At 36.1% G+C, this 24,163-nt stretch overlaps 1 protein-coding gene across 7 annotated transcripts in view; it reads left to right on the top strand.

Moving 5' to 3' along the window:
• LOC105230472 (cadherin-99C) overlaps window positions 1-24,163 on the top strand; it is a 575,298-nt gene that overhangs the window by 514,216 nt on the left and 36,919 nt on the right. The window contains exons 4-6 of one of the 7 annotated variants that reach the window (XM_049448684.1): window positions 1,583-1,767; window positions 13,602-13,780; window positions 14,394-14,519. The exons of 5 other annotated variants lie outside the window; for them this stretch is intronic. In XM_049448684.1, coding sequence (XP_049304641.1) covers window positions 1,590-1,767; window positions 13,602-13,780; window positions 14,394-14,519 — 483 coding nt within the window. In that variant the 5' untranslated portion in view covers window positions 1,583-1,589. The remainder of the gene's footprint in view (window positions 1-1,582; window positions 1,768-13,601; window positions 13,781-14,393; window positions 14,520-24,163) is intronic. One more of the 7 variants, XM_049448686.1, reaches the window with a different exon arrangement.

Below are 24,163 nucleotides of genomic sequence, written 5' to 3'. Positions count from 1 at the left end.
AGTGGCATTAACGATTAGCGACGCAACGTTGCTGCCGCTTTGAACGGCTTTAGCAGCACAAAAAATGTCTTTGAATTCACCGTTTCATGGGTGAAGTTGCATAAATGCAAATGCAAAGTAGCTGGCAATAACGATTTGCAGCATAATCGCTTGAAAATAAGTTGGAGTTGGAGAGTAATGGTGTAGAGTATGGAAAAAAAATAATAGAAACAAAATAAAACATACAAAAAATAAAAGCAGAATAAAATAGAAACACAACTAAAAATAAAAATAAAAATAAAAAAATGAACAAACGAAAAAATCAAAAATTATAAGTATCCAATACAGGGTTCTCAAAAAATATTTCCTTTGAAAAAAAAAAAAATAATAAAAAAATTAAATAACAAAAATTTTTAAAAATCTTAAAGAAAACACCTGTAAAATTTAAAATTATAATTCAAAATGCTCAAATACATGGAGTTCAAAAATTATTTTTTTTGAAAACAAAAACAACAGGCTCACTTATTTTGCGTTGAAAACCAATTGAAGTTGATTGAAGTTAATATAAACGGTTCGAAGTTAGTAAAAATGATAAAAGCACCTGTCGACAACAAATTTTAAATTTTGTTCCTTTTAAAATATTTTGTTTCTATTATTTTACTTTGTGAATGTTTACATATTTACATATGCACATATACATATATACCAACAATATATATCGATTTAGATATCCAACCGGTTAGCATAACCCAAAAGTGCTTTAGTTGTTGGTGTCCGTGCAAAGTGTTTGTTCTGGTTTCACTCAGACCGTTTATAGCCATTGACAGGGTTTATAGTTTACAAAATTGTCGTAAATAATTCGTGCAACATGTTCTTAATTATTTGTAAAGTAGTTTACAGCATAACATAGTTAACTATATAAGTGTGTATGTTTGTCATTAACTCAGTAGTTTATTCGAATAAAACCTAAACAAAAAAAAGAATTCAAGCACTAACCAGTATTGCATTCACCAGCTAGTGTTACGACATAGGCAACTTATAGTACTTTATCGTTTTGTAGTTGAAAATTCATTTAATTCGCAACCGCAGTAAAGTGGCGAATGTGCTGTCCTTGAAAGTGCATGAAAATGTTCCATAAAATACTCACGAAACAATAAAATATATATTTTTCAATATTTTGTATATTTTCTGGGGCAAGAATTTTCAAGGCGTGAACTTGCTTACAAAATAAACAGATTGATATACAAGTGATATTTAACATTACTTCATCTCATGAAAATTATTTAAATTGTTAGCATAATCCAACAGATAAAGATACATATGTGTAAAAGAATAAAATTGGTATAATTTTGGCATGCATTTCGAAGAAATTTAATATCGTACTTAAAGACAGAAGATTGGGTGAGCTCAACATCAACTTCGATCGAGTTTTCCTGCATTTTATTTCATGAATTATTCGTCCAGTTGCATATTTCTTTTACATTTTTTCACTTCATATATATTTTTTATACTGCACTTCATTTATTTTATTTTATTTAATATATTTCTTTTACAAAAATTTGTATTTATAATTTATTTGTTTTTACTTTCTTTTGCATTTTAGCCACACAATGTCAGCGCCACACATTTTGAGTAGAAGTGCAGCAGCAAGCACAGCGCGTGCATTACTATTCTTGTTGTTGCTTAGTTGTCAACGTATTGCGGGTATTTTGGGCAAATCACAGCTGTGCGAAGTTGAAACGGGACAAACGAATATTATACTGGATATTGAAGAGAGTCGGGGTGATTGTAAGTAGAAAATTATGATTTTCTTTTTTTATAAGTAAAGATGAATATGTTTTCACTTTCTATAAGTTGATCTAGCACATAGTTCTACCATATACGCCTCTCGTTATTAGCTTTTACTGTCCACCGAATTTTCTTGCGCACTTTCTTTAGAAGATTTATAGTCTGATTTTTGCCTTTTAGCAAAGCGTCCATGATGATCATAATCCGGATCGAATTATGGTTTTGTACAGATAATGACAAGAGTTAGAGCAATTATGCACAACAGTACATATCACACAACAGTACAATATATGGAATATATATTTCCCACGTCTTTGTTGCTAACTTGGATAGAAATTACCATATTTTTCCCGCATCTTGGGCTTCAAAAATAGAAAGAAAAAGCCACAGAGAACTAAAAATAAAGATATGATCATATGCTAATTCCGGTTTTGTGGCAATTTGCAGAGTTAATTAAATTTACAAGCGAATTCTACCCAGCAGCAGCTGATTACCACTTTCGCATGCCACTGCCAGCTGTGTCCGCACTGATGAGCGGACTTCCCTGGTAATATAATTAAATGACGTTCATTTTTCTTCATCATTTTCTGCGCCAGACACAGCAGTCAGCGCTTGCATTTCATAGCACATGGTTGTTGCTTGGCAGCGCAAAAATAAATCGTTTGCTTGTTTTTTGGCGTGTTTTTTATTATTTGCTTCTATCGCTAAGACTCTCATAGCCATTTGCAAATACACGCCACATTTTTAGTACAGCTAACAAGCATCATTAATCAAAATGGCACAGAAATGTAGCAGCGCATATGTGTGGGTCGATAACATCACAGGTGGACGGCAGACAGAACAACTTGCATCTAAGTTGCAGAAGCTACGAATTTACTTAGTGGCATGTTGTGGTCAAACAACACTTTTCATAATAGTTATAATCAAATACCTAATCGTAAACGGTGTATAATTTTCCAGCAACGCGAGTTTAACTCTACACTTAATAATTGGAAAAAAGTTGAGTATACGCCCTAGCCAACGCACGGCAAAGGGCCAGGCTCAAAAATTATCGCACAAAATCAACGCAGCCATCTCAATTGGAGCAATTTCATGCACCAAATGAACTTATCGCACATTTCTAGTTTGCAAAAATAACAACAACAAATATAGCAACAGCTACTAGTCGGTCCATTTCATAGGTTGCTGTGTGGAATGAGTTGCTGAGCTACGCCAACCGCCTTGCCACTATATTAGGCCACAATAAATGAATCAGTTTCATTGCAATTTCAACAAGTAGAACAACAAATACAAAAACAACAAAGTGCAATATCGAACGCATAAGAACGAGGCAAAATATGGCAACATAAATGTTTATATACGCTGATGATGATGATGCGTTGCCAGTTGTTGGCTATACTACAACAAAAAGTACCAGCAGAGCCGGAGTGCTGTGCACATTAAGTTGCACGTGACGCCATTTAAAGGCATCTACCAATTCGCCGCAATTGCATTTGCAAACGCCAAGCACACACACACACACTCATATAGACTTACACACACTCCTACCTGCGTGGCACCCTTCTCGTGTTGCTTGTCGTCTGCATATCGTGTTGCAAGCTGCCAAGTGTTGTATGCTCCAACTATGACTCGTATGTTGCAGATTACGTGCGTGCCACTGCAGCCACTATTATTAAAGTGTGCCTGTTGTTCGTTGTTGTTGTCGCTATTATTGTTTGTTGTTTCGCTGCAGCGATTGTGTTGCGATAGCAAAAGCAGATCAATTTACTTTTATGCGCCTGCCATTTCACTGTGGCAGTTGAAGGCGAATAAAAATAAAACTCAATAAAAGCATGTCGTCGAAGTGTTATTTTTCCTAGCTATTCTCGCTTATGCTTCTTCGCGCTGCGCCTTAATGGTTGTTGTTTTTATATCCTGCAGCAATTGTAGTATTGAAAGCTGTTGATTTTGTGGCACTAAGATACAGTGTTTTATGCTCATCATTATATATCGATGTTTGGCCTTAGAATTTGGAAACCAGTAAAAAATCTCATTCGAAATCTTAAAATATAACGATAGATATAAATTTTAAGCCACTGACTCTTTAATTTCATTGTTCAACATTTCTTCCTCAATTAATTTTCAGTATGAAAGTCTACATTTAGGCGCTTTGTACTAAAAGGCCAGAAAAAACTCTAACTGTAGCATTGTCGAAAACCTGCTATAAAAATAAGGACGATGAAATTCTTTCAGCACCAAAAAACATCAAGTCAATACTGTGAAACAGCACCAATGCTGTTACTGTCATTCAATAAATAACAGAAATTAACGACAACGTTCCTTTTGATCTTAGTATTCTATAGTTTCTACAAGTGACCAAAACAATCAGTATTCAAGTACTCAATTTTCGTCTTAAGAGTTTTGAGATTTTTTTATTTAATTATATTGCCTACATTTGGGCGTGCTATGAAAGAGTAAACCATTTATTTATTTCAATAAAGAATAAACTATAATATTTCAATATATTTCTTTCATGAATATCAAAATCATTTAGTGATCCTTAATCCTTCACCACGAGCTCAAACAACTGACTATTTCCTCAATTGCAATTCACTTTCGATTCACCCAATCATACCACAGTGCGCAGGCGCTGCCACGCCTGGTTCATCTCCTTTTGCATACATTTTGTTGCTGTTTTATCATCCAGCACACCAACCTTTGCGGTGTGCCGCCTTTATTAAAAAAGAGAAATCGTTTTTAAACAATACTTTGATTGTTATGCCATTGTTGAGTGCTGCAAGAAGATATCGGAAAAAGTAAAACTGACTACAACAACAGCAAGTGCTGCTAGCTGGTATACAAAGTCATAGCAGGCAGCAACCTCATGCCAAAGCAACGCATCAGCGCGGAGATCTTCAAATTTATTACAAGTATTAGTTTTATGCGAACACACACGCAGACATATGCAGCGCTGCATTTCGTTTTTGCATCACCGATATTATTGCTATGTTGTTGCCTTCATTTTAACCATTACAATGGAAAATTGAATAAGCCATCGGCGATGAAATGAAAAATATTTGCGCGATTGCAGTTAAATTAACAATTGTTTTTATAGTGTTTGCAAACACACGCACACACACATATGTATATATACATATATATATATATATAAGAATGTTCATGTTTATATAAGTCCGCATATACGCACTTGTTATTGTTCTGCATATGGTTCCATCATCGGTGCTGCAGTAAAAGTTATTTGTTGCCAGCGAAAACAATTGCGATAAACGATAAATGTTGCAATTGCCATTTGCTGCGCCAACACACACACACATACAAACATATATTTTCATATCAATATCTATATATTTCTACCTTTCTATTTAGTTAGCTACGTGAAAATTGCTTTGGCATCTCTCTCGGTCTCATTTTGGCGCCCGCTCCGCTCACATTGCCGCAAGCGATTTTAAAGAAACGTGCCACAAACTGGGAGGTATTTAATTTTTCATTGTTTACAGCGAAAGATCGATACCATTTTTCACTTTTTGCTTACATTATTGCATACGCTATTTACCTATCGTACAACTGGCACTTTCGCATTGGTTTCGGAGATGTAGGTATGTATGTTAAGAGATTTTCAATAAAGGACTTCTGTAAGCGTGCTTCAACAGCAAATTGAAAAATAAAAAAGAAAATTAAAATACACACATTTTAGTTATGAAAATGAACTGATGATACTGCAAATACCGTTATACTGTTTTATTGCGCCCAGACGGAATGCTTTAGCCATAATCTGCTCTTTTCCAAAAGTACGTAGTAAATAATGAAACACAGTAGCCAGTTTTATGTTTCACAAGTTCACAAATATTATCCCTACCTATATTCCAGTATTCGTTTTAATTCCTTTTTACAACACCAACAAACTTTTTATTACACTCTCGCGAGAATATAATAAAAGTATCTATGAACTAACCACAAATGTTCGTGTAATAAATACATCGAACGCATTTCTTCGTTGCGCTGTTCGTTTGTGCGCTGACATTGTCATTTGGTGGGCCAATAAATATGCATTGCTCGCCGTCCGCAACTGTGTCCTGGTCGCGCACACGTGGCAGTCGACTAAACATAAAAGCGAACTCAGTGCGTTGCAGTTGCAGCGAATGTGGCGCATTAAATTACACATTGTGCGCCAGCGACTCGAACGGTTTTGTCAGCACAGAAATTATTGCTGCACCAAATGGTGGAGTGACTCGCATTACAGCCAGTCGCAGTTATCTCCACGTACACACAAATATATTGCAGGTATCGGCGAAATGCATAAATAAGGCATTCCAAAGTGCCAAGAATACGACGCGAACTTCTAAAATACAAAATCGTTCGTGGTGGCCAATAATTGTAATAAGAATGTTACCCAGTTGCAAGTTGTCAGGGTGTTCTGAGTTGAGAGTACTTGGTAGCTAGTTGCTTGGTGAAGATATTGGATATTTGATTCCCTATTTCTTTCTTCTTTCTTGAAGGACCTGCAGGAAATGTTCAAGCACGTTTTTCCAATGAACCTCAAAATTTTTATTTCTTGAATTTTTCTAGCGGTCTTTCTAGTGACGTTTTTACGAGTACTGAAGGCATTTTATGTAAGTACAATTAAATTTGATAAATACTGCTCTCTGCATAGCTGAGGTACGAGTCCAAAAATCACACTTTGACTCAGCTTAGCGTTGTTATTGTTGCTTATGAGCTTTCATTAAGAAAATTTTATTACATAAAATAGGAAAGTTTCGGATTTCTATGTGTAAGAAAAATCGAAACTTTTTCAACTTTTGTTTTATACGTTTTTTGGGTATTAATGACCCTAAACTTTCAAATAATTTTTTGTTAAAACTACGCTAGTTGAAGTACATAATTTTGCAAAAGCCTTTCACTTACCGCCTTGACAAAAGCTGACTTTCCTGACCATCTCGAACGTCATAAAAGCTGTCATAATTTCCCTGCCGCCACGTTTAGTGACCAATGACCTCTAATTTACGCCGGCAGCTGAATATTTTTGTGCTCATAACTCACTTTCGTTAGAAAACTAATGTTCCGGAGTCCCACATTAGACACACCATACTTCCACGGCAGTCGCCATCTTCATCCACTAACAGTCGCCTCTTTTGTATTGCTTCATACCTAACCATGCGCTCATCGAAGGCGAAAGAAAAACTACACATTCATAATATAAATGCACAGCAGAAGAATTATTTCTGGTCGGTTCTTATTAAAAGTGCCAAGCGCGGTGGTGTCAGTTAATGACTACCCCTGACTGCGGCGACCGCCATCGGTGTGGTGATGCCACCGTTTCTTCTTCGCTAACGTCATTGTCATTAAACACTTTCGCGCGCGATGTACATGCCATGTCGTGTTATGCTGTACTGTAAATCAGTGTTGGGCTCATGCCCTCGGTTGGGCAGCCAAGTTATTGTCCTCACCGTCCATTGGCGCTGTCTTTTTATAGTTGTCGGACTTAATTGTGCGGCCATCTCTTGGCGTTGCATGTGGCACCAGCGACGTGGAAATGAAAATTAAGTTAAAGTTGAAACAAAAGTTGCATCTCATTTTAACTGCATCAACAGCATTAATATTCTCTTGAATGTAATTCATCTCACACATGAGCTTGCAACATGTGTTGGCTGCAGTGTAAATTAATTATTTTCAATGCCCTCTGCAGGGTTTTGTGTATCATTATATTTGGAGGGATTTTGTAGTTTTTGAAGCTTTTTCTAAATGATCAATGTCTATCTATTCTGAGTATAGTCAAGTGAAACTAAAATCATCTCTGTTTATAATTTAAAAAATCGATAGCCTCGTCTTCTCACTGCAATATTAAACGCCTTCAGAAAAAAGTTTAATCCTCTGTTGAATTATATTCTTCTTTAAATCTCGCTAAATCTATAAGGCTCCATATAGGCTGCATTAAATTGCTTTTCTAGCATCCGTTCAATAACTCATCTTAAGACCCACTGAAAACGTTTTGCGTAATTATTATTTAATTTCATAGATAATGCTATCTAAATGACTAAAGTGAGTATTGAAAAACCCACCCTTTGACCCAGCTAAGCGATGTTATTGTTGCTTGCGAGCTTTAATAATAGTTTTTGAGTGTTCATAGGAGCTTATTGAGTTATCATTGTAGCTATTGAGCTTTCACCGTAATTTATTGAGCTTTTCTTCTGACATAAAGAACTTCCCTTGTAGCTTATTGAGTTTTTACTATACTTTATTAACCCAGATTAGCAATGTTATTGTTGCTTATGAGCTTTCATTAAAGTTTATTTAGCTTTTTTGGGAGCAAATTAAGCTTTTATTATAGCTATAAACCTTTCAACAAAAAGATATTTTTTGTAGCTTATTGAGCTTTCATTGTAGGTATTAAGCTTTCATCACAACTTATTGAGCTTTTTTACTAAACTTTATTGAGCTTTCCTTGCAGCATAAAAAGCTATTTGCAGTAAATAGCTTTTCTGCAGCGTACTGAGCTTTCACTATAATTTTTTGAGCTTTCCTTGTAGCATAAAAATCTTTTTTGTAGCTTATTGAGCTTTTCCTATAATTTATTAAGCTTTTATTTTTTTTGGAGCTTTAGAAATATAAAGAGTCAGTTCCTTTCCTGATATTTTTCTGTCGGTTTTATATGAGTTAGATTCCTCTAATAAGCTTTCAATATTTTTAAAGTCGCATTTGCATATATCTTCAATGCCTCAGCAGTTGTTTTCTTCTGAGTATCATTTTTAAACGATTTTTTATAAATTTAATACAAATCATTCATCTAAAGGGATTTATAACAAATTTTAAGGAACATATCTACATAAAAATATCTGAATTCACCCACTGCTCCCATTTCAATCATCTGGCTTGAAAGCAAGGCAGCCATTTTTCGTATGGCAAGCACCAACAATCACTTTCGTATTTAAACTAAATAGCCTTTGCAACACTCGCTGCCATGGCGGCACCGCCCTTCGGCCGTTTGGAGAGCTTTCATTAAGATTGTTAATTTAAGATCTGTGGCGTAATTTACTTTGCCACGTAAGAAAATGCTGCTGCAACGTGCTGCATGCAGTTCTAGTATAAATATAATCTAGATTTATATACATATGCATCTGTGTGTGTGTAAGTGTATATGTGTATGTGTGAGGGTACTGCCTTTTCCTTTTAATACGAGGAAACTGCAGCGCTGGCGATAAAATAGTTACGTCGCATTTAATAAACACCATTGCTGGGCACAGACGCTGTTAACAAATCATGTTGCACTTGCCACATTTGTGCGAACATTTTTTGATTTTTACTATGTGCTGGAACGCCTCGCCGTGTGAAATGTGCGTTCAAGTGGAAATTTATATCTGTGTGCGTGTGTTTATATATATAAATATATGTGTGTATTGAGCTGGCGTTGCATGTATGTGAAATGAATCTCGTATACATATGCACCTATGTGGTGAATAATGACATGTTGCATGCATTCCAACATGTCGGCATTCATATTTCCTGCAACATGCCACAAATAATCAACAGCACAATGCAATAAAGGTGCATATTAAGAACTTACAATTATCATGTGTGCATGTGTGCGTGCTGCGATTTGCGCTTCATAAAACTGTCTCAACGTCCATCATTCCAAAGCATTCAAATTTGATTTTATACTTGCCACAAATATAAGTATACACTCAACACTAACTACGGCAGCAGGAACGCGGCAATTGTGCATGCAGCGAGGCAGCTCCATTTCCATCAACGGAAACACAACTCGTCGCGTAATTGTATTAAATGAATTGTGCAACACAAGCGTGGCAAGTGCAACATGAAATCATGAGCAAAATGTAACAGAAATAACAAAAACAAAGCTGGCAAGCACAAAAAGTAACCAACATTAGCACAGTGGCGGCTCCGCGGCAGCAAGCAACGCGAAATGATAATCTTTGTAGCATCGACATACACACATACATGCACATATAGAAGTTTAACAACCACTTTCTGATTGTGGCAGTCATTCATCGAGACAGCCGCGGCTACTAACGTTCCGATCAAGCTGTCCAATGTTAGAATGTCGGGACCGCCCTTACACTGTACGCCAACCGCCATTTAAACGCCACCAATGCGGCTGCCCATTGCCGTCCGTCCGCTGCAGGTTGCATTTTGCTCACTGCCTTTTTCCTCTGGTAATTACAGTTGCTACGCCTTGTTGCAGCTTCGGTGTGTGACTCACCGCAGAGACTGCCGCCGTCGCCGCTTTTGCCACAAAGGTGCCCTTTACACAAACCAATTGCAACATCTGCATCGCGCAAGTTGCAGCAAAGCATAAAAGAACTCAAGAACTAAGCATAATTTGAATCAAAGCAAAAACCATTGTGTCAGCGCAAAAAGCACAGCAGCCGCAACAGTGCTGACACAGCCACTACTGTTCTAACCAGCGCGCTGTTGCACGAAGCTACTTGCATGTGTTCACTCACAATCCTCCCTCCAAAGCTCCATCGTCATTATATTTCATTTGCTCTTTAGTATTCAGTGCAACAATTTCTTATTTTATGCATTTTTGGACACATATTACAATTGTCGTTGTTGTTGGTTTTGTTTTTAGAGGCCAATTTCCAGCACAAAACGCGAGCGCCTCTTCCTGCATCAGCGGCAGCACTCCTCATCGGTGTGTCATTGTTCTTTTTCATCTCTCCTTTTTCTTACTTTTTGTTGTTGCATTTGCTGTTGTTGTTTTTACATTGGGTGCTACCTTAGATACTCTGCTGTTCTTACGGATCGAATATTATTGTGTTCTAATGCTCTGCCGTCTGTTTCTTTGTGCTTTTACAAGGTGCGTTCCAAAGTAAACAGGACTTAAAAAAAACAGAGCAAATGGTTTTTTGGCAAAATCAATTTATTTTATTCAAAATAGCCTCCTTCTGCTTCAATACTCTTCTTGCGCGGTCCAAAAGCATGTCGTACGAGTGTTTCAGCTCGTTGGCCGGTATGGCCGCCAGTATGCCGGTGCAAGCCTTTTGCATGGCCTCTACGTCTGCATAACGCTTTCCTTTCATGAGCAAATGCATTTTTTCTGAAAAGGAAAAAGTCGTACGGTGCCATATCAGGTGAATACGGGGAGTGGTTAATGGTTAAAATGCGATTTTTGGTTAAATAATCGGACACAAGCGTTGATCGATGAGACGGCGCATTATCGTGCAACAAAGTTCATTTTCGCACCGATAACACAAACATACTGACACTTAAAACGCAATAACTTTATTTCCAATTAATGAAATGCAGATTCTAACGCACCAGTCGACATATAGATGGCGTCACCAGATGGCGCTAGATTCAAAAAGTCCTGTATACTTTGGAACGCATCTTGTATATGTGTATGAGTGCCCTGCCGTTGGCTACACATTTGATTTATTTTTGCTGTTGTTGTTTTATGCTACATTCTTTTTTACCCCTTTGCTATTTGTTGCAACTTGTGTTTTTAGCTTCAGTTTAAGTGTCTGATATGTAATGATTATAATTGTGTGGCACGAATGGGAAGTTGCCTTGGAATGGGAAGCAGAAAGAAAGGAGGAATTCGTTAGATAGTTGATAAATGAAATAAAGCGCAATATTAGCACGTAATGGGAAATTAAAGCAGGAGGCATTAACATTTTCTGGGAGTACGAAACACACCTTAGGGATGGGGAATTTCAAATTATTTTCATTCATTTTTGTTTGAAGGCTAAAAATTCTATAATACAACTCACTGGTGCATTTCTTATAGCATAAAAGTCTATAAAAAGAATTAATCTTCATTTTAATCAGTGATTTTGTATTACAGCTATATGCTATAATGGTCCGATATTGGTGGCTCCGAGAAATGAACAGCTTTTTAAAATAAAAAGACATGCAAAATTTCAGAAATTAAATGAAAGATTAACGGCATACGCATATAAAAGTATTTTCAAAAATGTTATAAGTATTCTTTTTATATTTTTTAAGAGCGAAAGTATTCGCAGAAATTATTAAAGTAAATAAATATAAATTTTCTGAATCAGAAGTAAGAGTATAAATTATTACATTTAGTGATAACCAAAGTAAACAAATGAGTTTTAATTGAATATATTCTCACCTTTATTTACTAAAATATAGTGTTCAAGCGGTTCTGAAACCGCTAAGCCTTAAGCTGGCTACCATAACCTATGAAAACATTACACTCAATATTGATGAAAAGGAAAATAGTATAACTTGAAAAGTTGAGTGGTTTTATAAAGACCACTTTCTATAGATAACACTTCTTTGCTTGGCTTAACAGCTTCTTACAACTCTACAAAAGAGTTAATGATTTTTTTTCAATATTAAACATAGTACATAACTTGTTAACAGTTTCATTTGTGCCTTCAAAAGCTATGCTTAACAGTGGCAAAGTTTAATCAAGTAAACTCAACATGAGACAGAAATTTGTGCGGACTTTAATAACTTCCGCATATATGCCCAGCATGGCACACAGCTTGCTAAGCTTGCGAACAACCCGCCAGCACCACGCATTTCTACTTTATGCGCAAGAATTAATTACTCAATGTTCACGATGCTTTCGCTAATTTTATTGACCACTAAATGGTCCTATGTACACAAAAGCAAGTATGCCGCATTTTCACTGTTAATGGTCATACGCAGAAGCTCGGCTTTGAAACTTGACTAAGAGTAGCCAATTCTATTAACATTAGAAAGACGGGAGCTTAGTATATACCTATATTGCCAGACCAATCTTACAATACCGCATCTAAACCTCACAAATTATAAACAAATCTTCAAAAGAACGATTAACTTTTTAGCAGTTTTATTACGGTTGTGAATGGTTTTAAACCGGTGCACCTTACACGAAGTGAAATAGTGTGTTCAGAATTTAAATGTGGTTATTTCAAAAACAGAGAATTTACACCTTACATACATATGTATATGAACAGGAAAATGCCTAACAATGTGGTACCACATGAACTTCGTGCCCATTCGACCAATCTGCTGCTTCATATGCTCACTCAAGTGTTCTCTCTGCATAAATCCATTGATTGATCCGATGTGTAGAAAATGGCTCCGTCTTGTTGAAACTAAATGTCGTCGAGATCACGAGCTTCAATTACAGTCAACAAATAGTTTTTGAAAAAATATGAATCGATGTTTCCACCGTCCCACAAACCTTACCAAGCCGTTGTGTTTTCTGAAGGAAATGACAGCTCTTGAATCACTTCAGGTTGCTCTTCGTCCCAAATGCGGATCGAACGTTGTCGCTTGGGAAGGTCGAGCGTCTTCAGTTCTTACTTAAACTGTATTTTGTACGCTTTCAATTTAAGATCTGGACATAAAATGCGCCAAGTCGTTTTATACGTCAGTCCGACTTGCAGCGAACGACGCCGAAGCGATTTTACACGGTCTTCGTGTACATCTTCAGCTACGGCTGCTACATTTTCTTTACTACGTCCTGGACATGATATATTTTGTCGAATATTATCGCACAAACTAAACGATTGAATTCAAATACCTCTATGGAGGACTTTTTTATTTGAGTGGACTTGTTATTTTCCCGAAAATTGGCATAGATTAGTGCCCAAGTTTCTACCAAGCTCGAACAAATTGTGCAGATTGATCTACTACAGCATATAGCTGCCATAAAAACGTGCCAATAAAAATCAAAATAAAAATATATGTATATTTAAACCTTTTTTTTATCTAAAAAATTACTCTGTGAAGGGCATTATAGTGTCAGTGCAGCCGAAGTTAACGTTTTCCTTTGTTTTAAATGCCTTTTTGCTTTATATTATCGCTTGCTGTTTGTTCACTAACTGCTACTGCACCGTTTATTTATGTATTTACAGTTATTGGCCAACAAACCACGCCGCCGGAGTTGCCAATTTACGGTGATCCCTACACGGAAATTGCACTGGATCTAGTCTTCCCAAAGGGGAATCCGACATTCCTGCTGGACGGCAAAAAATTGCAGCTGCTGCAGCCGCTCGATCGCGATGAGGAGAATCTGAGTCACATTGTCTTTCAGGTGAGTGCACGAAAGCGATCACAAGTTAGAACACTAGAAACTTGGCTGTGCTGAAAATAAATGTGAATATGTGTGCGTGTGAATGCATGCGATGCTGCGCGCTGAAGGCGGCTGGCTTGCGGTGAAATATATATGTACAACTAAGTGGGATGTGCAAAATGCTAACAAGAATACAAGAAACCCAAAGAGAAATACACGCGCGCAAATGTGTGTGTGTGTAGACCGAAGAAGCACGCAGTGGCTTGCCGCTGTGAGGTTTTATTTGGTGAAATGCAAATTTTTTATGGCGAAATTTTACAGTTGCACGCCACAAAATATGCCGGCCGGCCAAAAAAATTATGTATGTAGAACGCTTAGCTAATAAAAAGAAATATTCAAGCGCTTTATGGCTGCTTTACAAACTTACTTGTGGCATGCAGCGCAACAATTTCGTAAGCACATCTTCTGCTTATGCAAACCACCAACGGAGTGCTTTACTGTTTTTGAGAGTGTGTGTTTTCATTTCTGTCTGTTTGTTTATTGAGAACTATTGAGCGCTTTCATTTGTGTTTACTTTTTGTTTTGGTTTTTCAATTTTATTTTAATTTTGTTTTCTCATTTCGCTGCACCACAGGTTTCCTGTTCGATTCGCAACGCAACCAACAAGCGACGCAGCATTCCGATTATTGTGCGCGTATCTGATGTCAACGACAATGCGCCGCGCTTCATGAACACACCCTATGAGGTCACCGTGCCGGAGGTAAGCAATGAACAATCTCTATGCAATTACAAAAACAAGCAACACCATGCTGCCATCAGTATGTGTGTGGAAATATTGGCAAAGAGCGCAGAAGGAAATTAAAACCTTCGTAAATCTAAAAAAAACATATTTTTTGTTTGTTTAGCTTTACTCGAAACCTTAAGCAGTCGTTAGCTAGCCTCTTCGCCGCAATCTTGATAAGCTGCTTAGCGGGAAGCGACCTGCGTCGGCGCACCGGCTCACCATGTCGCTGCATTATCGCGAAGCGAATTTAATTTCTTTATTTTTTCACAATATGTAGAAAAGGCAAAACAACAACAGCAACAAAAAACGATCTCGGTAGAATTAAACCACAATCATCGTGGCAACAAAAACAATTAAATGCACTAAATTCTAAGGCACTGTGTCTCCCGCTTCGACGCTTGGTGCCTGTCGCACCCCCTTCCCTTTACTAGTTTGCTCGGCGCTGCGCACACCAGCCAAGTTCAGCAACCTGGTGGGTGGTTTTCATTGATCGCGACTGGTTTTTCGCGCCCACACACACTTCTATTTCTACTTCACTGCAAACAATGCCAACATAAATTGCACACAAGTGCTCGCAAACATTTATGACTGGTGCTACCGTTAGCACTGCTTTTGTTACTTAAATAATTTCAAACAGCTTTCAGCTTATTTCTGTTAATATTGACGTTAACTGTACTGCATATGTGTTTCTGTGTAATTATGTTTGCTTAGAATAAGTATGCGAAATTTAAATTGCTCATTAAATTCAAAAGACTTTAGCGGGAAACTCGTTTTAATTAAGCATTCGAGTTTTAACAATTTATTGGGGCTTCGGTTTTATACAAAGTAAGTGACAGTTTTTTCAATAGTAGAATATTTATTTATAATTTATACAAAATTTCGCAAGAATGCCGTTAGATGAAAAATCTTAATTTTCTTTAAAAAAGCACTTGAATGGCTATGTGAACTCAAGACTGAATTAAAATATGTGTAAAACACGTTTATTTTTCACTGACCAATGGAAATAAGAAAATACTTCTGTGAGTCAAAAACAATAAAACTTAAGACTTTTCCCTAAAGCGTTCATTGAAAAGCCAGACTTGGTTTGACTTGGTTTTCTCGGCTTCAGCTCACCTTTACCACGATGTTCGGGCAATTGATAGTCTGTTTTCGGATCATAAGCATAGATCAGTTACTCAACGTCAGTAATAATATCTTTCATGGTATCCGGGAAGTCGGTAAGCTTTGTTTCACAAATGCTAACGCGATGCTGTGACAAAAAATTAGTGATTTTGGAACCAATCGTGCTTTCGCTTTTCTTAAGCCTAAATGATCTTTGAAAAAGTTTTCATTGATTCTTTCGATATTGCAACGATGCCTGAGAGTTCTCTGACTCTTAATTGTCGATTCTCAAGCACCAATTCCTTTACATTATTATCGCTTTGATCATCAATTGGTATCCTGGGCGTCATTCGTCATCAACGTGACTTTCTTTGAATAATTTGTGCCACTCAAAAACACTTTCTCGACACACAGAATTATCACCGAAGGGCTTTTCGAATATCTTAGACATTTTGGCATCAGGAAGTTGATTCCGCATATAAACTTTATTGGAACTTCTTTGTTGAATAATTTTATTCATCGCAAGAATTGCCGAATGCACCTAAGTACTTCAGAACGACAAGCGTTTAGTAAATACTAATGGCAAGAAAGAAGAAAAACGGATGTCACTGGCAGTCATACCAACTTAAAAGAAAACTATTCAGAAAATAGGTTTTCACGCAAAATTCAAATTCAAAGGTCTTACTAGTCTTTGTCCACAGTAGTATACCAACCAAGGCACTTTACTTTACCTAAATCAGGAATATATACATATATTATAATAAAGCTATGCCAAAGGATTTTGCAATATTAAATTTTTTGAAAATAAAATTATTTTAATCTTTATTTTTCACAGATATTATTTTACATAAATCATCAATCATCAGAAATTATAAACTTTCAAAACCAAAACATGAATAAACTGTTTACTCCAACCACTAAATTTATAATTCCTCGCAGACATACACTGCTTTCATTTATAAATGTGTTTGCAACTGCAGCAACATTGGTGCTTGTAACAGGCAACACGGGACAGCTTGCAGATTGACAGACATGCACGTAAAGCAACATCAAAACGAGCGCCTCAGCTGTCAGAAATTTCACATGTCAAGTCATTTCAGTTTCTTCTCTTTATATTTTTTGCATTTGCTTCTTTTACGTTTTTTGCTAATTCCACTTTTTATTGCCGCTATTAAGCGGCCATCTTTAGAGTGCATTGCCCCGGGCATCTATTTTGCATGTGCACTTAATTACATACTCAAATGCAACAACTGCACAACAACAAAAAAAATGCTGGTGTGGGTTGTGTTATTTCGTGTGTGTTGAAGATAATTCAAAATTCTGTGATTTGAGTGACATGTTGCATGCAACATGCTGTTTTGCTGAGTTTTCTGCGGTTTCGGACAAATATTTTATATTTTTTTATTGTTAATTTAAAATATTAGACCACAACATTTGGTGTCAACAAGCAAAAGGAATAATTATTATTTATCATAAAGGACTTTAGATAAAAATTCTTCAAATTTTTTGTACAAAAATATCATTTCCAAAAACTTTTCAATATAAGGTGCTGCCAACCACTTTTCTATCGCCCGCTAGTTCGTTGCCACAATTAAGCGTGATCTGCAGCAACTGTCAACTGCCACCACAAACAACAAGTAAATCACGTTGAAAACAAGCAAACGCTTAAATCCGGCAACACAGCCAGAGCAATCAATTATGGAGACAAGTTGTTCGCCCGACGAACAGCAGTCAAAATCAAAAAAACCAAAACAAACCACGCTGCAACATAAAAAAACTTCATACGCAAAAATTAAACGAAAAAATAACCTCAATTTAGTGCGTATTTTTGTTAATTAAGTGACGTTTTGCTGCTTGGTCGCTCAGTCGCTTGGACAGTTGTCAAATTGGCGCACTCTGAAGTTGATTTGAGTAGTTGCTGTGGCAGTTAGTCGACACAAGTACTTAGTAACATGTTGCTTTTAATGAAGCGAATGCGCAACATGTTGCTAGCGAAGCATGTCGCACGGCACGCATATCTACAAGAATAACAACGGCTTAGCAGCTAATGGTGGCTGAGTTTACTTTATTTTTTATGGGTTTTTGAGAAAGTATTTAGTTTTTGTTTTTTTACCTTTGTTTTTTTCATCATACTTTTTCTGTTGTCAGCCAATTTAAAAATCGCCGCCGTCTAAACAAATACATTTTTCGGTCACATGTTGCAAGTGACTTCCCACAGGCGCAAAAATTTTTATAAAAATCAAATTCTTGCACAAATACTTGGCCTACACTCACTCGTAGTGCATATGTGTATTTGTTACACAAAACTTGCCACACGCTGCACTGCTATACATCAATCGGCTGTTGGCAGCCGCACTTGTTGGCACCGTTTCAAAGAGCTGTCGATCAAATGCGCTTACACTACTACCCTCCTTCCTAACCGCGCTCCCCATTTTCCCAGCTACTTAATGTTCTTAAGTTGCTCGCTTGCTGTCAACACAAATCCAGTTCAACGGGAATGACTTGGTCGCAAATACATCACTCAGTGTCCGTAAACATCTTTTGACAAGTGCCGCTTAGCGCGCTCCCCGCGCTCCGCCTCTGTCGTGCATGCTCTGAAGCTTGCGGAAATTGATTATTACAAGTTGTCCTCGATGTTGCTCTTCTTGCATTCATTATTTTTTTCTGCTTTCGTCGTTTTTCTTATTATGTCTTGCGGCTGCCATCTTAATTGCGCCATTTGTACAGAATTGCCATTCATAAATATATTAGAGAAATCAAATTAAGTTATTAGTTAGGTAATGTCTTGTACCGCTATTCGCCACGGGCACACACACATATAAGAAACTCCATGCCACACAGCACAGAGATTTTGCACTGCTGCGCTGACACCAGCTACCATTGTGAGTTATTCACTGAGTGCCATTGCTTTAATTCATAAATTGCGCGGCTGGCGTTTGAAGTTTAAATATTTGCATAATAACGGTAGTCGTTAGTGTCAAGTTTCATTCACTTGGCGAGCGAGAAGGAGAAAGAAAGTCTCGTTCTTGAAGTCTACAGCGTTGCTTGCCTTACAAAAAAGAAGCTTGCCTAATTGGCTGAGATTAATTCTTACCATTAGCTGCAATTGATTCTGATGAGACCATTTTCGTGGTCTGTCTTAATATATGCATAACAACGCACATCACTTAAGTTTTATTATGTAATTATGCAATACTATGTCACTTTCAAAGTAATCGCCATCAGATGTAATACACTTATGCCCCGATTTTTCTAGTCCTCGAAACAGTTTTCATAAGCACTTTGGGGATGGGCTCCGAAGGGCGGCAATTTCAGTTTGGGGAACAAGAAATAATCACACGAAGCCAAATCTGATTAATCAAATGACTCTGTAGTGTTTTTGGCTTTAAATCTGGGCACAATTGTACTATTGTTAAAAAAATTCAGCTTTTTCGGAGGAGTCGAGCAAGAACGCGTTTCATACCCAAAATATCCACGAAATCCATTCAAACGATCTCGCGAGAGTTATGAAGCTCTAACACTCACCTGACGATTTTAAAGCACCATATCTTTCACTTTTTTAATATTTTCATCAGTTAAAGAAGTCGACGTTCGTCCAGAACGAGGTATGTTTTTAATAACGGTCTATGTAGGCGTTGTACCACTCGTAGGTAAGTAGATGCTGTAAACAAATTGGTTGACAGATCGCGCTCATATTTGGCATAATAGTTAAGGACAGTCCGTTCAACTTCGCAAATTTTTTTTTGAAATATCATATTCCGAAAAATTAATTTCCTGCTTTTTTGTCACATTGCATATCGTTTGTTTATAATATGTAGTTCTTCCATAACTCCGAAACAATGTGTTAATTTTGCATTAACTGTTTCTTATGGTTTTATAAGTCAATTAGTTAAGCTCATAATTGCCTCTTAATTAATAAATACCTCCATTAAATTGAGAATGCTACTTTGGCTGAGGCACAAGCAGCCGTTTCGCTACAAATTGCAAATGTTTTTATAACCACCATCCGCTATAGTCAGAAGCCAAAAATATTTGCGGCAGCACTGTAAATGCTTGTGGCATTAGCGGCAGTGGCTAGCATAAAATAATGCTGTTTTTAAACAGTTAAAAGGTTGTTGCAAAAGTCAAGACATCTCAGAAATTTTAAAATTTAAATATTTTTCAACCATTTAACATAAAAGAATTAAGAAAAAAATAATTTTTATATTTTTTTTTATAAAAAATAATTTTTTTATAAAGTTTTTTAATTTTTGTTTTTTAGTTTTTTTTCTTTAGTCCACTATATACAGTTAGTACCATAAATAACATGAATTCTCCTTAGTAATGTAATATTTACATATACTTATAAGTTGGGTTAGGTTAATCTGGTAGGCCCAATAAGCCACGCTTAAACCAGTTTTAATCCGTTGAGAAACAAGATGTAGTTCCGTTGCTAAGTCCATGAGAAGTGGTCATCCTTTAAGATGCCTGAGCTTGATGGAATTTTAACTGACTCTGTGGCCTCACTATCATCATATACATCAACCGGTGGGAATGCCAGATGCTTACAGCGTAGTCTTGCCAATACGGGATAAGTGCACAAGAGATGCTCCATTGCTTCCCTGGTGTCTTGCTCTGGACATTTCCTGCAATCTGCTCGAACTGTCAGCCCATCCTGTGGACGTGTGTCGCAAAAATCGGCAAACATTTCTCTTAGCTGTATATTCCGCGCGGGAATCGTTTGGGCAGTAGGTGTTCCTGCAGTAGGTGTCATAATAAATGCATTTTTGTAGTATAATTTTATATGGTTTAACTTGTGACTTATTGCTTTTTTATTGCTAGGTTGCACATTCAATCTAATTACTTTATATTCTTTGTTCTGATTATTGCAATTTTCTTCATCGTCACCAAAGCGTTAAGTGCTGTCATTTTACTGTAGAAATAAAATTTGTAGATGCAAAAATATTATTTATATAGGATTATAGTTATATATTAAATATATTTACTAAACTATAAAAAAATAAAATTATCTACAAATGGCGGTTTTTAATTTTTTTTAGTTTTCTATCTCACTTAAATAAACTCACAAAAAGTTTATCTATGTATGTAGAGACCATACATAATATACAGACATTATATGTACACACTTATGCACTTAAACTCCTGCTGATCGTAGAACAAGTAAATTGTTTAATGTTTCTTTTTAAAATAAGAATTGTAGGCGCCTAAGACACTTTCAATTTTAACCTTCAAAGGCGCTGCGGTGTCTCTTATAAAAGTTTCCTTTTTTATTTATCAAAGTCACTGCAGTTTACAACCTGTTTTCAAACACATTGGATGCATATTAAACACACTCGCACACGCTTTGATTTGTGCATGTCATGCAGCACACGAAAAATGGCACACACTCGTCTACGCAGGTCGGTTAAGTACTTATGTAGGAGATTGTACACTACCACACATATATGTATGTCTATAACAAATATATGTATACATGCACATATGTGCCAAACTACTGTTTTAGTTCGCTTGTTTCTTATAATAATACATACTACACGTTTTTGTGCCTCAAATCGAACTGCAGCCTGTTTAGTCATTTCCTGTGTAAACAATTCTCACAGTTACCCAGTTCATGGTCTGCACATATTATTCAATTTTGTATGCGTTTTGGCTACTTTAGCTCAGCCAGAGCAGACATATTAACCCAAACGCTCTAATAAATTGTACAAAGTAGACCCAGAAAAATAAAAAAATGCACAAAATATACTCACTTTCGTTTAGTAAAACAAAAAAATTAATTAGTTTGCATACTATTTTTGCTTTGAGCTCAGTTTGCGATCAGTAACTGTGCATTTCAGTGTTTCTAATTATATGCGGCGGCGTGTGGGTTTTGCATACGGTTGCAGTTCACGCGCTCCGCATGTGTCTGAAAATATTAGTTTCCCATATTGTGCGTTGTTGTTTTCAGTTCTTGTCTTAGTTTTTTCATACTTCGTATAGTTGTTGTTAGTTTATATGCAAGGCGGTATGTAAAAATACAAATTAGCATTCTTGTAAGCGGTAGTTATTTTAATTTTTTATGAGGTGTTGTTAACCACCGAATGGCGGCACTTAGTATTAATTAAAAAATTAAACACCAGACAAGCCAAAAATAACTGACTGTGTAAATATGTAAAACATTTTCGTTTTTATTGAAAAACAAAACTAATTAGTCTTGTTTTTGTACTTGAGCAGGCTTCTGACGTTTGCTTTTGTACTTTTACTCCGCTGCAATTCGTCAGCTTTTCGGCTTTATAAGCAATAATCTAAACTGAAATTGCCTTTTTAATGTATTTTGAATGCATCTGCAGCTATTTGATTACTAATTGCTTTATGTCTATCACACTCATAATTCTTCATGAACGCGGTAATGTGTGTGAGCCATATCAAAACTGCTTGTTTGCAAGAAGTTCGTGTCTTAAGTCTTTTGTCGTCAAACCACTCTCAGCAGCTGTTTGCAACTGCAGGCATTTTCGGAACAATATGGCAATTATTGCTAAATAGTCTATTACTTTTATGCTTGTTTGTCTATAATCTAGGGCGTTTTGAAAGAATTTGCAAGCTAATTGAAGAATCATATGATAAAATAAACTCCAAATATTTTGTAGACAATTTTAGAATATTTGCAAAATAAGTGGCGTTTCTACTCATATTCTATACTCAAAAAAAATTTTCTAACTAAAATCGCAAAATCCTTGGCATCTCAAATAAATTGCTTAACTGACAAATTGTTGTATGTTTGCGTGATTTGACAAACCCAGCATGGCCGTAACCAGCAAGCGTTCATACCATACGCGTGGCATACGTAGCTTCCTGCAGCAACGTGTCTAACTGCAATGTACACTTGCACGCTGTAGCACAGAGAGATCAATATATATTAATAATAATTTATTGATTAACATTTCTATGATTTTTGAGAGATTGTCCAAAAAAAAATTTATAAAATTTTTAAAAAATTTTATAAAAAAAATAAAAAAAAATTATAAAAAAAAAATAAAAAAAAATTCTAAAAATTTTATAAATTTATTTATTTGTTTTATTTTGTTCTTTAGTTTTTTCTGTTTTGTCTGCATGCGTGTTAGTTTCAAATATCTTAGATTTTAATAAATAATTAAATTTTTTATCGTATTTTTTTTTTAATTTTTCCACATATATTATAGTATGCAACCTGTTGCACAGCTGAGAATTTGCCTTTTTGGTATTGCAGAATGTATTATTTATGTACATACTTATATTTTTTCTGCACAGGCAAAGATTTTTGTTGAAAAACGCGATAACTTGTAACTGATACTTAAAATTCACGAAAACTGCATACAGCAACAACAAATGTACTATGTCGTAGCGAGCGCATTGAACTGTGGGTTCTAAAATGAATTTGCATTTTAGGCTTTTTTGAATATTTTTTTTAAGTATTTTTTTAAATATTTTTTTTTTAATATTTTTTTAATTTTTTTTTAAATATTTTTAAAAATATTTTTTCAATTTTTTTTTTTCATTTTTTTTTAGTTTTTACCATAGTATATTTGCACTGCTGTTTAAGCGTGTATTTTCGTATAAATCATTATTGAAGGCAAACATTTTGAAAATTATACGGTGGTAAGAACTATTAAGAAAGATTGGCGTTGCCGCTGGTTATACTAAAAATACTAAAAACTATTCGGTATGCAATTTCAGTGGAAATTCAGGTTATTTAGCATATACATTTTCAAATGTTTATGATTTTTTTGTCACATATAGTATAGTAAAGGGTGATTTTTTAAGAGCTTGATAACTTTTTTTAAAAAAAAAACGCATAAAATTTGCAAAATCTCATCGGTTCTTTATTTGAAACGTTAGATTGGTTCATGACATTTACTTTTTGAAGATAATTTCATTTAAATGTTGACCGCGGCTGCGTCTTAGGTGGTCCATTCGGAAAGTCCAATTTTGGGCAACTTTTTCGAGCATTTCGGCCGGAATAGCCCGAATTTCTTCGGAAATGTTGTCTTCCAAAGCTGGAATAGTTGCTGGCTTATTTCTGTAGACTTTAGACTTGACGTAGCCCCACAAAAAATAGTCTAAAGGCGTTAAATCGCATGATCTTGGTGGCCAACTTACGGGTCCATTTCTTGAGATGAATTGTTGTCCGAAGTTTTCCCTCAAAATGGCCATAGAATCGCGAGCTGTGTGGCATGTAGCGCCATCTTGTTGAAACCACATGTCAACCAAGTTCAGTTCTTCCATTTTTGGCAACAAAAAGTTTGTTAGCATCGAACGATAGCGATCGCCATTCACCGTAACGTTGCGTCCAACAGCATCTTTGAAAAAATACGGTCCAATGATTCCACCAGCGTACAAACCACACCAAACAGTGCATTTTTCGGGATGCATGGGCAGTTCTTGAACGGCTTCTGGTTGCTCTTCACCCCAAATGCGGCAATTTTGCTTATTTACGTAGCCATTCAACCAGAAATGAGCCTCATCGCTGAACAAAATTTGTCGGACGTAAAGCGCGAAACACA

This window comes from Bactrocera dorsalis, chromosome 2 (genome assembly GCF_023373825.1).
Source record: "Bactrocera dorsalis isolate Fly_Bdor chromosome 2, ASM2337382v1, whole genome shotgun sequence".
NCBI classification, from domain to species: Eukaryota; Metazoa; Arthropoda; class Insecta; order Diptera; family Tephritidae; genus Bactrocera; species Bactrocera dorsalis.
This window is presented reverse-complemented; position numbering and strand designations above follow the sequence as displayed.